A 15000-nucleotide genomic window follows, 5' to 3' on the forward strand; every position below is an offset into this window, starting at 1 on the left:
ATTTGTTACAGCCTACCCTCAACTGATGGCTGCTGATTCCCTTGGGAAAGGTGAGGGATTTGTGAAGCAGTATTGTTGTAAGTCTTATTTTTTACGTTGGTACTGTCATTGTAATGAATTTTCATAGAAATGTGTTATTATATAGAATTATGCTTAACTATATAACATACAATGTTATTACAATAACAGACTGTGAACTTGTGTTAAGTATTTTAATCCAACATATTTCACTAATGAAAATATCTACAGTATACATAGGTAGGTAAGCTATATTTCTTACTTAAAGTCTCGAAGGCGCTGTAGAGCAATATTTTTTTTGGTGAAACATGACCTAACGAAACAAATAAAGAAAGGACGCACTAAACATAGGACCACAAGCTTGCTAACCTTCATCCAGCCTGTCGGATGTCTGAGCTGGAGTAGGTATGAAAAAAAAATAATAATAACAATAACAATAAAATGAAATATCGCGAAAAGTTCATTACCATACAAAATGTCCTGTACCAAACTAGCGAATAAAGATGGTGTAAGAAGTCTGGACAGAAGAGGTTGCTCGTAAACAAAAAATAACAGAAGCATCAAGAGAAAATTAATAATGACAAGTAGACAGGAAAAGCAGAGAAAGAGACGCAAGGGGGATTGAAGAATATAACAAGGATATGATGAAAAGGAGAGAAAACACAAATGCACACTAGGGGAAACGCGACGGGCAAATAATATACAAGGTAAGAGGAGAAATAATGAAGGAGAGATTAACTACAGCAAGGAACGTAAATATCCATCTTACACCACCCCAATCTAACCTTTAACCACTCACCCCAAAACTGTCCTCATTCCCATCTGATATCTCGCCTTCTTCTCGTTCCTCCATAGTTTCTCCACACTTCAGCGACTAGCCACTAGTCACACACACACACATACACACACACTCACACACACAATCTCCGAGGTAAACTATAACAAGTAAACACTGACTTGCGCAACACTCCTATTTCATTTATTTACTTTATCTTTTTTTTTTCTCCATTTCTAATCAAGTTAATATTGTGCACTTCCCTCTCATTAATTAGGTACGTTTGTTTTTTTTATTAACATGTATATGATTTTCCCATTGATACGTATGAGTGTCTATGCTGCGTATTTTTTGCCATATACGTTTCATGTAACACTCTTGATCTTAAGTAGGAACACGCGGTTGATACAGCGGCATTTTCAAATATATATAGGAATTTAATACTGTGTAGAGTAAAATACAATGAAAGAGTAATGTACTGTACGTGAGCTGGAATGTAAGAAGTATAGAGAAAACTAGGAAGGATTTTGTTGGTTTGGAATTCGTAAAGCATAGACGGAGGGTGGAGAAAAAAAATATTAAACGCTGATATTAAACAGAGAACCAATTAAAACAATGACTGTAGGAAAGAAAGAGGACTTGAAGATGATATGGTTAGCGAGACGAAGAGGTTGTTTGTTTGGTAAATGTAAGATTTGTCTAAACTACTTATGAAACGTCCATGTAATAATTTATAAGTCACCCCACTCCCTACCGTCAAAATGTGATATATGGCATTTAACCCACTTCAATATTGGAACACATTTTTACCATGAGATTTATGTATGATTAGACCATTATTGCCATAAGGAAGGGTGTATGGAAATCAGAAGAGTATTGGCCAAAATCTTCACCATTTTCATCCCCGACATGAGTTTCTGAAGCTGCATAAAATCACCAAATAGTAAACAGAATGAATATAGAAATGCGTCATGGTACTCAAGGGATTAAAGATTCCTTGGTATGAGTATGACACATGATGAAAATATAGAACATATTGGCCGCTTATTTGTTAAAAAAAAAAAAATTATATATATATATATATATATATATATATATATATATATATATATATATATATATATATATATATATATATATATATATATATATATATATATATATATATATATATATATATATATATATATATATATATATATATATATATATATATATATATATATATATATATATATATATATATATATATATATATATATATATATATATATATATATATATATATATATATATATATATATATATATATATATATATATATATATATATATATATATATATATATATATATATATATATATATATATATATATATATATATATATATATATATATATATATATATATATATATATATATATATATATATATATATATATATATATATATATATATATATATATATATATATATATATATATATATATATATATATATATATATATATATATATATATATATATATATATATATATATATATATATATATATATATATATATATATATATATATATATATATATATATATATATATATATATATATATATATATATATATATATATATATATATATATATATATATATATATATATATATATATATATATATATATATATATATATATATATATATATATATATATATATATATATATATATATATATATATATATATATATATATATATATATATATATATATATATATATATATATATATATATATATATATATATATATATATATATATATATATATATATATATATATATATATATATATATATATATATATATATATATATATATATATATATATATATATATATATATATATATATATATATATATATATATATATATATATATATATATATATATATATATATATATATATATATATATATATATATATATATATATATATATATATATATATATATATATATATATATAAGTAGATTATAATGGTGATGTAATAAGTTAACGATTCTGAATGCACAATGTAAAAAAAGTAGAAAACAAGGGAAGATGTTTCTGTCAATTTTGTATAGTAACGATAATTCTTAAGAGTATGTATGCATTCTAAACCAAAGCAGACGCCACGTGCAGCTACTTCAAAAATATTCCACAAGATTAGATTCTTTCGATTTCTTTACGTAAAACTCGTGTTTGCAAGATCTGCGCATGTCTGGCCTATCTACTAAATAAAGTCCTGTGTAGCATATGATCGATGCCTTGACGCCCACTATACCCTCTCGTAGCTGTCCAGTGTATGGGGCCCGGATGAACCACTCACATTCCTCTCGTCTTGCCGATAGTACTTTTAATCAAGCACGTAAGGGGTCTTAATGTGCTAGTGTATGCAAGCATGTTTGTAACATCCGCACTTATATTGTTTTAAAGGGACTAAATCCTATCACCAGACTCGGGCCTGGAGAACTGAAATAAACAATCGGTCAGGAAGGTTAATTTTAAGTTTGATGCCGATTCTCCAGTAATCAGATCTTTTCAGTGACTGAACCTTTCATTTCTACCGTACCTGGTTACTCGTTTTCACATTATTTCAAGCACTGGTAAACTTGCATTTCCTTTACCAATGTTTTACCATAACTAGTCATGTTAAGCTTGAAGTAGTACCTTTAGTCAAGCATTTTTTGCCAGTTAACGCCTTTACAAGTAAATCCAGAACAGGATGGAACGATCCCTTTTAAATATGGTGTGGGTTAAGAAGGTAAACTTGGTCATTTAAAAAGCAGCAGCTTGCCAGTTACTTCCATGGTTTTCCAGGTAACCAGATCAGTGTTTGTTGTAAATGACTGCAACCTTGATTTAATGAAGCTAATCTAAAATCGTTTTAAATACTAATGAACTTCAAGGTTAATTATATAAAAAAAAAGTTTTTAAATACTAGTGAACTTTGAGGTTAATTATAGAAAAAAGTATCCAACAGTAGTTTATTGCTGGAGCAACTTCTTTTTGTCCTTCTTGAGGGGACCCATGAAGGCAGACTTCTCAGCACTGGTCTGGAAGCGACCATGACCCATCTTGCTGCTGGTATCAATGAAGTGCAGGTCAATCTTCTCCAGGGCAACACGCTTTGTCTGGACCAGTAGGGACTGCAGAAAAAAAAAAAAAAAAAAAAAAAAAAAAAAAAAAAAAAAAGTTTAGAAGGTGATACACGATAATGAAATAAATATCATTCACGAGTTTCTCAGTCCTATCATTCAATATCATTCTTTTTCAAACAAACATTATGCTCTCTTGTATTTCATCAATTAAGTAAATTTCAAAACAAAGTTCCAAGTACATGTCTAACACTAACCTTCCTGAGGCAGACTACCCTCTTCTTGGGTCCAGCACAACATCCCTTGATCATGACAAAGTCCTGGTTAACCTCACCATAGTGTGGGAAGCCACCCATTGGGGTGATAGTCTTCTCAGTAAAGTCATACTCAGTGGAAGCATTATTCTTCACCACCTGAAACAAGGGAAAATTTTTAAACCAAACCTCTTTTTTTTACAATTTTAATCCAATTATATAAAATCAAGACCATGTTCAGTTTTCAAAATAAGAATTGGATAAGAAAAAAAAAATAAAATAAATCAATAAATAAATAAATGGAAGCAATACTTTGATGCACATTGATTAGATCTAAAGTACATGGTAGCTTACTTGTTTATTCTCAAGATTTCTGGATTTTCCACTTGCAATGTGGAAGGAAAAGTCAACTGTATGAGAAACAATATCAAAACTATTTAGTAGTACCTTTCCATCCTTGGTATGGACACCCTTTCCAATGCGGTAGATCTTCTTGTTCATCTCAGTACGGTGATGGTAGCCCTTCTGACCAGCCCTGGCAACCGTAAACTGGACACGGCTAGGATGCCAGGCACCAATACAAGCAACCTTGCGCAGACCCTTGTGAGTCTTGCGGGGCAGTTTCTTGGTATGCCATCGAGAAGTCACACCTGTGTGATTGCTATGCTTAAAAACAAATACATAATATCTCTGAAATAAAACATATGTAGAATCTTCAGAAGGAAGGCAACATTAATATCAGCATTGGATATCTGATTACATACTGTTAATCATCATGCTTTGAAATAACATAAATGAAAAAAATAATTGGTAGCTTACCCTTGACTCCCTTTCCCTTTGTAACACCAATAACATCCACCATCTCGTCTTGACCAAAGACATTTTCCACAGGAATCTGCTTTTCAAAGTGGGAAACGGCCCAATCGATCTTGTCAGCAATGGTTCCACCATTCAGCTGAATTTCCATTATGTGGGCCTTTTTCTGCCTCTTCTTCAAAATCTTGATCTGCAAATTTAAGTAAATTATGAAGGACAATCTCACTTTAAGTTCAATTTAAAAGACATGCATCTTCTTCAATGATTGTTTTTCCTACCCAGTATCAGGGTTGTTGACTATCTGTGAGTATTATATGCTTCCATAACTATTCAAAGTTTTCATAATTGTATCAGGTTTTTGACTACCCCTCAAACTAATTTCATAGTAACCTCATACTAGTACCCAATAAAAACTCAATCCTAGATGAAGTTTGATAACTGGACAATATTGCATCACAACTATTTTGTTCATTATATTATAAAAGCATCTATACAAATATATTGTGATGGTCCACAATGCTACCTGAGTGTGGGCAATGATGCGAACAGCACTGCAATACTTTTTCATCTTGGCAAGATCCTTCTCAATGACTTTCTTGCCCACTTGGTCTTGCCACTTCTGGGTAGCATTGGTGAAGGCCTTCTTCTTAGACTTGTGCCTGAGGAAAGAAATGTGTGAGGGCCTCTGTCACAAGCACAGAGCTTGGAGGAAGAGACCCATCACACTCACGAAGCACTGCTAGCAACAACTAGCAAATACTCCATGGGTGCTCTGCTCCTCAAAGGTTTCTCAGGCTGATGATTTAATGTGTTATTAAGGTCATCACATAGTGACAAACCTTGAGGATGCAGAAGCAATAACAGTCCAAGACTCATGGCAAAGTAAGCCTGCCAGAGGAGTAGCAGACTGCAAATATATTTTTTTTCCTATATTAAATTGAACTAGATAAATCTTCACAATATCGTCAGAGTGAAATGGATTGTACAATGTATGGCTTTACCCTTGGTCTCAGCCCACTAGGAGCTCCAAAGAGTTCTGGAATATACATTGCCCCGCCCTCACCCGGGTTGCCCCAGGGGACATGGTTGCTCTATGATGCACGACATGGCTAGCTGCACTGATGGTCAGCCTCCACAGTCGCTCCAGAGTTTGCCAGCCGGGGCCAGCTCCCTCCTGACATCAAAATATGCTTCCATTAACAGTTCCTATTACTAACCAGTTCTTGTAGAAGCGCCTCTTACACTCCTCAGAAAGATGTTCAGCCCAAACAGTCTTGAAGGCACGCATGCCCCTTGGAGTGTTAATGTATCCCACCACACCAACACAGACCATAGGAGGTGTCTCAAGGATGGTCACTCCCTCTACAACCTCCTTGCGGTTAATTTCTGAAAAGGAATAACGTAATCTTACACACAAGAAATGGTGCACAATACTAATTCCACACTAATTCATGAAATGTAAAGTGTATGGTTTTACCCCTGGTCTTGGCCCACTAGGGACTCCAGAGGGTTATGGAATATACACCTTCCCGCCCTCACCCAGGTTGCCCCAGGGGACATGGTTGCTCTATGATGCACGACACGGCTAGCTGCACTGACAGTCAGCCTCCACAGTCGCTCCAGAGTTTGCCGGCCAGGGCCAGCTCCCTCTTGACATCACAAATAACAAGATATGTCACATCACATCACACACACACGCACATGAAAAACTTACTTGACCCTGGCTTGTCTGCTACACGCACAACATGAGTCATGCCAGCCTTGTAGCCCAAAAAGGCAGTCAAATGGATAGGCTTGGTGCGGTCATCCTTAGGGAAAGCCTTCACCTTGGGGCGGTGGCGGCTCGACCGCTTCTTGGGGTAGAAGGCCATAGACCCATGGCGAGGGGCGCTAAACTTGCGGTGAGACTGCAAATAAATCATAATTTAAAAATCCCAAGGTCCTATGAGAGTGCAAGAATAATTGTTCCCTGCTGCGGAAGGACCAAGACTAGAACACCGGAGGAAACTAGGACCTACGAAGCAATATAAAGCATAAAAGATCACAAGAAGGGCAACCTAAACATCTGCTAATACTCAACACCCCTCCCTCCACATAAGGAGTAGGTGGGTAAGGTACTAATATAGACATCCCTCCTGCTCTCCTTGTTTCCCAGCCCCTCCTTAGAAACTTTCACTCAGCTGATTTGACGTCACATACATGGCCACATTATTGGTTAACAAGGGAATGAGATAATATCCCCCTTTTCCTCCATTCCACCCCCTATAAGCCCCGAATGTGGACCTTTAGGTGGGAAGAGCCAAGAGGTGAAATATGGAGATCCAAGAAATCTAAGGCCTAAGACGACCGTTTTTTAAGGAAAATTTTGGGAAATAATTCATGAAATATTTTTGCTAAAATTATCCTGGCACTGTCCGCGAGAAACCGTCCTGCGCGCTCGCCTCGATTCCCGGCTCCCCCTTCGCAGCTCCTCCACCCAGGTGATTTGACGTCACAAAATAAGTAATATATGGCTTATAATTGTTTTTGCGCAGGGGTTCCTTGAGACATGTCATGTATTTTAAGGGTTACGCAAGGGTAAAAAGGTTGAGAAACGCTGCCTTTTTCGTTACAATATTCTCTCTCCCTTATTCGTTTTCATATTCTCTCTCCTTATTCGTTATCATATTCCCTCTCTCCTTATTCGTTATCATATTCCCTCTCCTGATTCGTTTTCATATTCTCTCTCCTTAGTTGTTATCATTTTCTCTCCTTATTCGTTATCATATTCTCTCCTTATTCGTTATCATATTCTCTCTCCCTCTCTGATCAATAGCGTGGTTTCATATATGTGAGTCCAGCTGGGTGGAGGAGCTGCGAAGTGGGAGCAGGGAATCGAGGCGAGCGCACGGGAAGGTTTCTCGGGGACAGTGCCACTATCCTAACCTAACATCATGACCTGCTACCCGGGAGGGTTGGCCCTAACCTAACCTTACAAAAGCCATCCCCACATGAAAACCATCAGACATGTACTATCACCTTGCATGGTTATTTCAATGATTAGAAAGGTGTCATTCTTTACTTCTTTTTTTCATAAAACAATATACGTAGGAAAAATAATGGATAGCGAATAGATAAATAGAGATATTAGGGAAGTGCCATGTGGGCACGCGTGTTTAAGTTTGTATGTTGTTCCCATATCCTCCATTTATCTATTTTTCTTGCTGACCAACAGCGTGGCTTAATACGTGACACCATATCACCTGGGTGGAGGAGCGGTTAAGGGGGAGCCGGGAATATATGAGGGGGCGGGACGTATATATTAAGACATTGGTCCTAAAATAATGTAAGAAAAGAATGGTGAACATCCACGCACACGTGATGGCCACGTGTTGGCATAATGACTTTAGCACTGTCCCCGAGAAAGCTAGCACCTTAAATTCAAGTGTGTATTAGATAAAATTGAAGCAAAGCAACTTCTAGTAACATACGGAATTGAGGGGCAGAAACGTGGCCAGGGATAAGATAGTTGATACTGTGCTGGATTAAGTAAGAGGGGTAGCTGTGCTAACATAACCTCATTGTATCAAACATTCAAGCGACCAAGAATAAATCGTGGCCACACATTCACCCTACCACTACCCATGCCAGTTTTGCCCACGCGGCCTGCCTGCCTGCCTTCCCTAGTTCACACCGGTTATTTTATTTCCCGCTGCTGGGACTACATGGTCTATATAAATTCTTACACAAAATAATGTCGAATATACGACGAAGGAGCACATATGAAGAGACCCATGTGAAGGAATTAGAGGATTGATAACCAAATAAGGAACTTGGTAGTCACAGTAGGAAGAGGTGAGGGCGGACGGCAGTCCATGTGGCACACTTCACTCGTTCCTTTGGGCCACACAGGACCACTAAATCAATACATAACATAACACTGTTGTGCACTGATACACCTCAGTGAATAACGACAATGTAGGATACAGATTAACACCTAAATAACACTACAACGGAATAAACTTCGGAGGAGCGGAGATTGACACTCACCATGTCGTCTCGTTGAAGGGAAGGAAAGAATGGCCGCACTGCGCGCCTATTTATATACTGCAGTGACGACGCGCACATAGCTGCCACATCTCCTCATGGCGCGGTATTTGAATTTTGGTTGAAAGCACAATTTACCAAAAAATAAATCAATAAAAAATTTAGTTAATCGGTTATTACGTAAAACCATTGTGATGCTGTATCTCTTTATAATAGGACTGTAAATGAACGCAGCTTGTTTTATACAAAAGTTCATTAATGCTTATACAAGAGAGAGAGAGAGAGAGAGAGAGAGAGAGAGAGAGAGAGAGAGAGAGAGAGAGAGAGAGAGAGAGAGAGAGAGAGAGAGTGTAACAATGACATTATTAGTGAAATGATATTTGTTTTCATATAGTCTCTCTTTCCACTAATATCAACACTGGATGAAAGACTGGTAAAAGTTCATAAAATCATTGAAATAGATGCATGGTAATGCCAAAAAGCAGTGCAGCCAATAACAAATTGAGAACCATCATAATGTCCTTAAAAAACAAGAGACTCAGATGCTATATCCCTTAATACTCCATGATCACACAAATAAGCAGAGGAGGAAGAATGATGCTTCCCTCTCACATGCAAAACCTATACCTACACATCCTCTTTCAATATGCATTTCAAATATAATACACTAAAATATGAGTTATATGAAAGCATACAAAGAATAAAACTGGTGCCAGGTTTAAAATACCTTAACAATTAAGGAAACTTTAAGAAACTCAGTTTAGCCAAACCTAAGGACAGAAGTAAAGGAGACATGATTGAATTCTAGAAAATTAGATACTGTATATGTAGTACATTTGAATTCACATTGCTTTTTCAAGATTTCTTTTAGATCCACAAAATACTGTTCAATGAAAGAATGAACAAACCAAAAATAAATAACACACTTATACACCTGGTAATAAACAAATAAATGAGCTTGTTCAATCACATTTTAGAAAATACAATACCGATACAACTCTTACAAATAACAGGTAAATAGAGGAAAAAAAGTCAAAGGAGATGGGTAAATCAGTAGTGAGCAAGTGAAATTTATACAAGAGCATATATCATTCATTAAATGTTACAATTTCTAAGATTTTTTTTTTTTTTTTTTTCTATTGATTTCTCAGCCTCACTTCTACCACACCACTATTCTGTAGGATAAAATTTACAGGTTTACTTACATCTTTTCATATTCTCCTACTCCATAATTCTTCTAATCTATTTCTTTATCATATGCTTAAGTAAGTTTAGTATTGTGTCTACTTCTTTGTCCTGTATCATTTTGTCTTACTCTGCTTGATACCAAAGAATACTAGATTAAATATGTATTCTAAAATATGACAAATGATCAATGAAATGCATTGCCAAAGAATGGCATCAGTGAAAATAAAAACAGAACACAATGAGCTTATTAATTCAATCCTGTAAAAGTTCAAATGATGTTGGTAAATACAATGATCATGACTATGAAAAACTATACATTCCCCATTTCAAAACAATGGGACATCATCATTCAGATGGATGTCATTGGGATTCAAAACTAGAAGAAGCAATCCAAAACTAGAAAAAGCAAGCCTAGACCATAAGGTGTCTGATGACCACCTCAGCTTTAGCTCACAATCTCATTCCCTAAGTTTCTGAACACCGTGTTTCTATGGAAAGAGAAAATAATCCAAATGACCACCTCTACACCTGGTTCAAGAACACTAGTATACCTCAGTATCTCTGCATTATGACATGAGAAGAGAATAAAAGTAACACTATTTTAGAAATGAGGCAAAAATAAAATGAGGTTATCATAATTCTTAACAATGTTATAAATAGAAAATATCTATATTATCATTGAAAAATGTAGTGTATTTGCTTGTCTATTTGTGTTAAGGAGAAGGTTTGATAACCTTTTTATTAGAATGACTGGCTACAATCTTCCTAAATGTGAGATTAACTCTAACTCCTTGGCAAGCCTTACGTGGAGGAAGCGCATGGTACCAGAAGTTGTTGGTAGGAGAATTCATCAATAAAAGACTTCCATGTTGAAGCTGCATTTGTACTGAAAAGAAAGTCAAGTACTGTAAATAAAATCACTTGGTTCTTAAGATGTTACATCTACAAACAACTTAAATCTACATAAGACTTCAGAAGATTTTCCTATCTTAATCATTAAGTTCAAGTTTCATTTACTGAGAACTAATAGAATAATAGTTTTAACATAAAACATTTACCTTTCTCAATGTTCAACTTTTTGGGTGGTCTTGAATCTTGATGTCGGAAGTAGAAGTTTCTCTCTTGTCCAAGACTCAGAGAGGCAATGGGGGTATTTGCATCCAATTCTCTTTCATCATCTTTGTGTTCTCCCATCTTATCACTCCCATCTTTATACCTGGAATGGGGAGAGATTGGTAATATTCATGGTTCATAGTGTAAAATATTACTGAATTTTCATTAACTTAAATGAGAAAAAATATGAATAGAATGGATTTCTGCTAATTATATTTATAATTTCAATACCTGACAATTCCTGTGACCAAAATCTATCAAAGTTTCAGGTAAGGTCTCAATTCTCATTTGTCTGTGAAACATAGACAAATGAGAAAAAAAAAAAGATTGTGTGATCAGAAAGGTCACAAACCTATTGATGAGCACAAAGTTATAGTGATGACCAGTGACTCTGGCAAGCAAGTCTCGTATGTGCTGCAGTGGTGGAAGCCAGGGACGGGCTGGGGTCTGGACTCCACTGTATGTGTAAGTCAGTCCAGTGTCACCATATGTTGCCTGCAAATGTAGTACATTTCATGTATAATCCAGCATACTACTGCAATTCTCTATGAGGAATTTCAATGAATGTCAAGGTTTATTATTACTAAAAATGTATAAGTACAAGTAATAATGTAAATTCTAGGTAAATATATAATGAAATTTGCTTCCAAAACAGAAACTTACTTAATTAATTTTGGAATACAGCTTAATATAATGCAAATCATAAAAAAAAGATCAATTTCATATACATATCATTATCACAATGTTAATTTTACAGTACAGCACATTGTTGGATAATCTATGACTAGGATTTCAGATGAATGAATATTGTGATGAGCTCCATTATAACATACATTTTTGTGTGAATAAACATAATATGTAATAAAAAACATAAAAAAAAAAACATGCAGTCATCTATAACAACTTGCAATTTGGAAATTATTAAGGCAAAGGATGACAGTATGAGTGAAAGAGATGTGTTCATTTGCCTGTTGACCGTGTACATGACAAGTGCAACAAGTGGGACAGGAACAAGTGCAGAGTTAGTCTGGTTCCACTACAGTATCTATACGAGAACCACCAAATATTGTATAAAATGATAAATGATCGGTTATACCTGTTTCCTTGGCAGGTTGTGCCACTTGCCAAACACCCTCACTCTGGCCAGGTCCCCTGTCAAGTATTCCACCTGCTCCTCCAGAGCCTGCAGCAATGAACTTGCTACTGCCTTAGAAAACAAAACCGTATAATCTAGATCAAGGTTATCTCTTTTGATCTTCTTCCATTGCAAGTCACCACTTTGTACTTGGGACAGCAGCATCCTCAGACAGTGTGGTGATGTAGGTGTTGGCTTAGACTCAGGTGCTCCATTCCAATTTTCCTCTTCTGGATGGAATGCTTTATCTGAGAGCTTCCTCCTCTTTACTGGGTTTTCCATGGCAGAAGGCCACTTTCCCATCATCTGGTAAAATGTTTATTTCATTAATTGTTACCATAATATATGTAACATAACTTGCAAAATATAATAGTTAGTATAGGCAATCATGACTCTAGAGAATAATAATCAATGTTGATGCTGAGATTAACATAATAATATCAAACACAAAAGATAAATTATGGATATATTTATAATTTTTTTGCTTCTCATGAATTAATCATTAAGAGGCAACAATTATGCATAACTACAACTTTTAGAAAGTAATAAAATAATCACAATGGTTAAAAAAGAAAAAGATGTAAGTCTACAAGTCTACAGGAAAAAAAAAAAAAAACAGTAGCAGGACATGATAAAATACTAAAGAATTATCGACATGCATATGGATTTATAACAAATTAGGATAAACTGCAAATAGCATAGTTCAGTATGACATGGCCTGATGGCTGGTGGAATCTCTGCCTTCTGTACACCAGACGCAATGAGGTGTAACTATAGATAGAAACAAGATTCGCAATAATACCTTTTCTCAAATTATAAAGTCCCTTCCTTAATTATGTCTTTTCAGTAGGCCTCTGTTTTCGCGCTCTTCAAGACACCTTTATAATCATATTCAATCCTCTAAATTGCTTAGCCCTTGCACTTTGAATACAAGCTACTTATTGCCTGCTACTCACGAGTCTTGTCCTCCCACCGTGCTCATGTTGACATGTTACGTCATTATGAAAAGAAACCTCCGCCCACGAGCCGCGACTTTCTGAAATAGAAAATAGAAAAACCAAGACACAATATAATCGATATGGCAGAGACAGCGTAATAATTCTGGAAGGAGGATAAAATCGAAGCATAAGATTAGATACCAAATTCTGTGAACTTTTGGAAATTACGCAATTAATCATACTGCAGGTCGTACTGTAAATATTTTGTTGTGCTGCTGTAGTTGATATTGAATAATATTGTCAATAAATATGCATTTTCATAGTAAATTTCTATTTATAATAAAGCAATCATTATGAACACAGCTTAGAATGAGATAAAAGTTGCCAAGAAAGCCCTTCATGGATACCTATATATAGGTAGTACCTGTACTGTACGTATATGCTCCATCCACATTCTAATTTCTTATCTACACATGACGCGCGGACGGCGAATGTTTCGCATATCTGTCAATGTTGGCACCAAGGTAATGACAATTTTACCTTGGTTCGCACCTCCTTAACGTATTTCTTTATTCCTCTTTTTTTTTTTTTTTTTTTTTTTTACTGCGTATGTCTTTCTAAATTGTACCTGACCTGTTTTTTTTTTTCTCCATCTCGTTTTGCTGATGCTTTAACTTTTTTCCTTAATAATGAAATAGGAGCGCTGACCAAGGAAAAGAGCGAAAATATGTATAAGCAGTGAGGTGCGCAGCAACCCCAAAATAAAGTCAAAAGGTCATCCAAAATTTGAAGGATAAATGTCTTTCGTAAAATTACAGAGATGCGATAAGAAAAGGCATCTACATCAAATCATATTATTCAAGAAAGGTGCCATGCAGCAAGGTAGTCACTCTAGGGCGACGTGGGCGTAGTATTGTATCCCCTCGTGTTCTTCATCGATAAGCCTATGACGTTTTTGGCGAAAGGTAAGCAGTACAAGATGGAGAGAATGTACACTAATTTATAATCATTCTTATTTGGTAGGTAACTGAACCAGACCGCACGATTAATCACCTGTCACGTTTTCTGCATTCCTCGTCAAGTGGACTTTTTTTTGTGTGTTTCGTGTATGCTTTCATTTTATTATTACTCTCTCTCTCTCTCTCTCTCTCTCTCTCTCTCTCTCTCTCTCTCTCTATATATATATATATATATATATATATATATATATATATATATATATATATATATATATATATATATATATATATATATACACACAAAAAGTAAACTTGCCAAGTACATAAAAAAAAAAAAAAAAGGCGCACTTGAATGCAAGCTCCCTAAAATAATAATGAAGAATTAGCCGAAAGTTTAAGACAAATATCTTGAAGCCTCCCTCTTAAAGAGATGTCAAGTCGTAGGAAAATGGAAATACAGAAGCAGGTAAGGAGTTTACCAGAGAAAGGTATGAATAACTGAGAGTAGCTACTGGTTAGCTCTTGTATTAGAGAGTTGGACAGAATATGGATGAGAAGAAGAAATCCTTGTGCAGCGAAGCCGCAGGAGGAGGGGAGGCATGCATGTTAACAAGATCAGTAGAGCAGTTACCATGAAAATAGTGATA

At 35.1% G+C, this 15000-nt stretch overlaps 3 protein-coding genes across 5 annotated transcripts in view; all 3 read right to left on the reverse strand.

Annotated features, from left to right (window-relative positions):
- LOC123514867 (phosphorylated adapter RNA export protein-like) overlaps positions 1-973 on the reverse strand; it is a 16694-nt gene extending 15721 nt beyond the window's left edge. For both annotated transcript variants that reach the window (XM_045273128.1, XM_045273127.1), the window contains exon 1: positions 818-973. In XM_045273128.1, the coding sequence (XP_045129063.1) occupies positions 818-871 (54 nt within the window). In that variant the 5' untranslated portion in view covers positions 872-973. The remainder of the gene's footprint in view (positions 1-817) is intronic.
- Positions 974-3799: 2826 nt separating this feature from the next.
- LOC123514786 (60S ribosomal protein L3-like) lies at positions 3800-9168 on the reverse strand. The gene is made up of 8 exons (XM_045272952.1): positions 9024-9168; positions 6709-6901; positions 6212-6380; positions 5518-5653; positions 4998-5184; positions 4626-4828; positions 4182-4337; positions 3800-3975 (listed from the first exon to the last, which is right to left on the reverse strand). The coding sequence occupies exons 1-8, from the start codon at positions 9099-9101 to the stop codon at positions 3814-3816; spliced, it is 1284 nt and encodes a 427-aa protein (XP_045128887.1). The 5' UTR covers positions 9102-9168; the 3' UTR covers positions 3800-3813.
- A 197-nt stretch (positions 9169-9365) lies between these two features.
- Positions 9366-13835, reverse strand: LOC123514787 (DNA oxidative demethylase ALKBH2-like). 2 transcript variants are annotated; one of them, XM_045272953.1, is made up of 6 exons: positions 13819-13835; positions 13413-13492; positions 12418-12762; positions 11674-11816; positions 11267-11424; positions 9366-11094 (listed from the first exon to the last, which is right to left on the reverse strand). In XM_045272953.1, the coding sequence occupies exons 3-6, from the start codon at positions 12760-12762 to the stop codon at positions 10922-10924; spliced, it is 819 nt and encodes a 272-aa protein (XP_045128888.1). In that variant the 5' UTR covers positions 13413-13492; positions 13819-13835; the 3' UTR covers positions 9366-10921. The 2 variants fall into 2 exon arrangements, with proteins under 2 accessions (XP_045128888.1, XP_045128889.1); XM_045272954.1 differs by lacking the exons at positions 13413-13492; positions 13819-13835 and adding an exon at positions 13259-13406.
- Between the last annotated feature and the right edge of the window lie 1165 nt (positions 13836-15000).

Source organism: Portunus trituberculatus, chromosome 38 (genome assembly GCF_017591435.1).
Source record: "Portunus trituberculatus isolate SZX2019 chromosome 38, ASM1759143v1, whole genome shotgun sequence".
NCBI classification, from domain to species: domain Eukaryota; kingdom Metazoa; phylum Arthropoda; class Malacostraca; order Decapoda; family Portunidae; genus Portunus; species Portunus trituberculatus.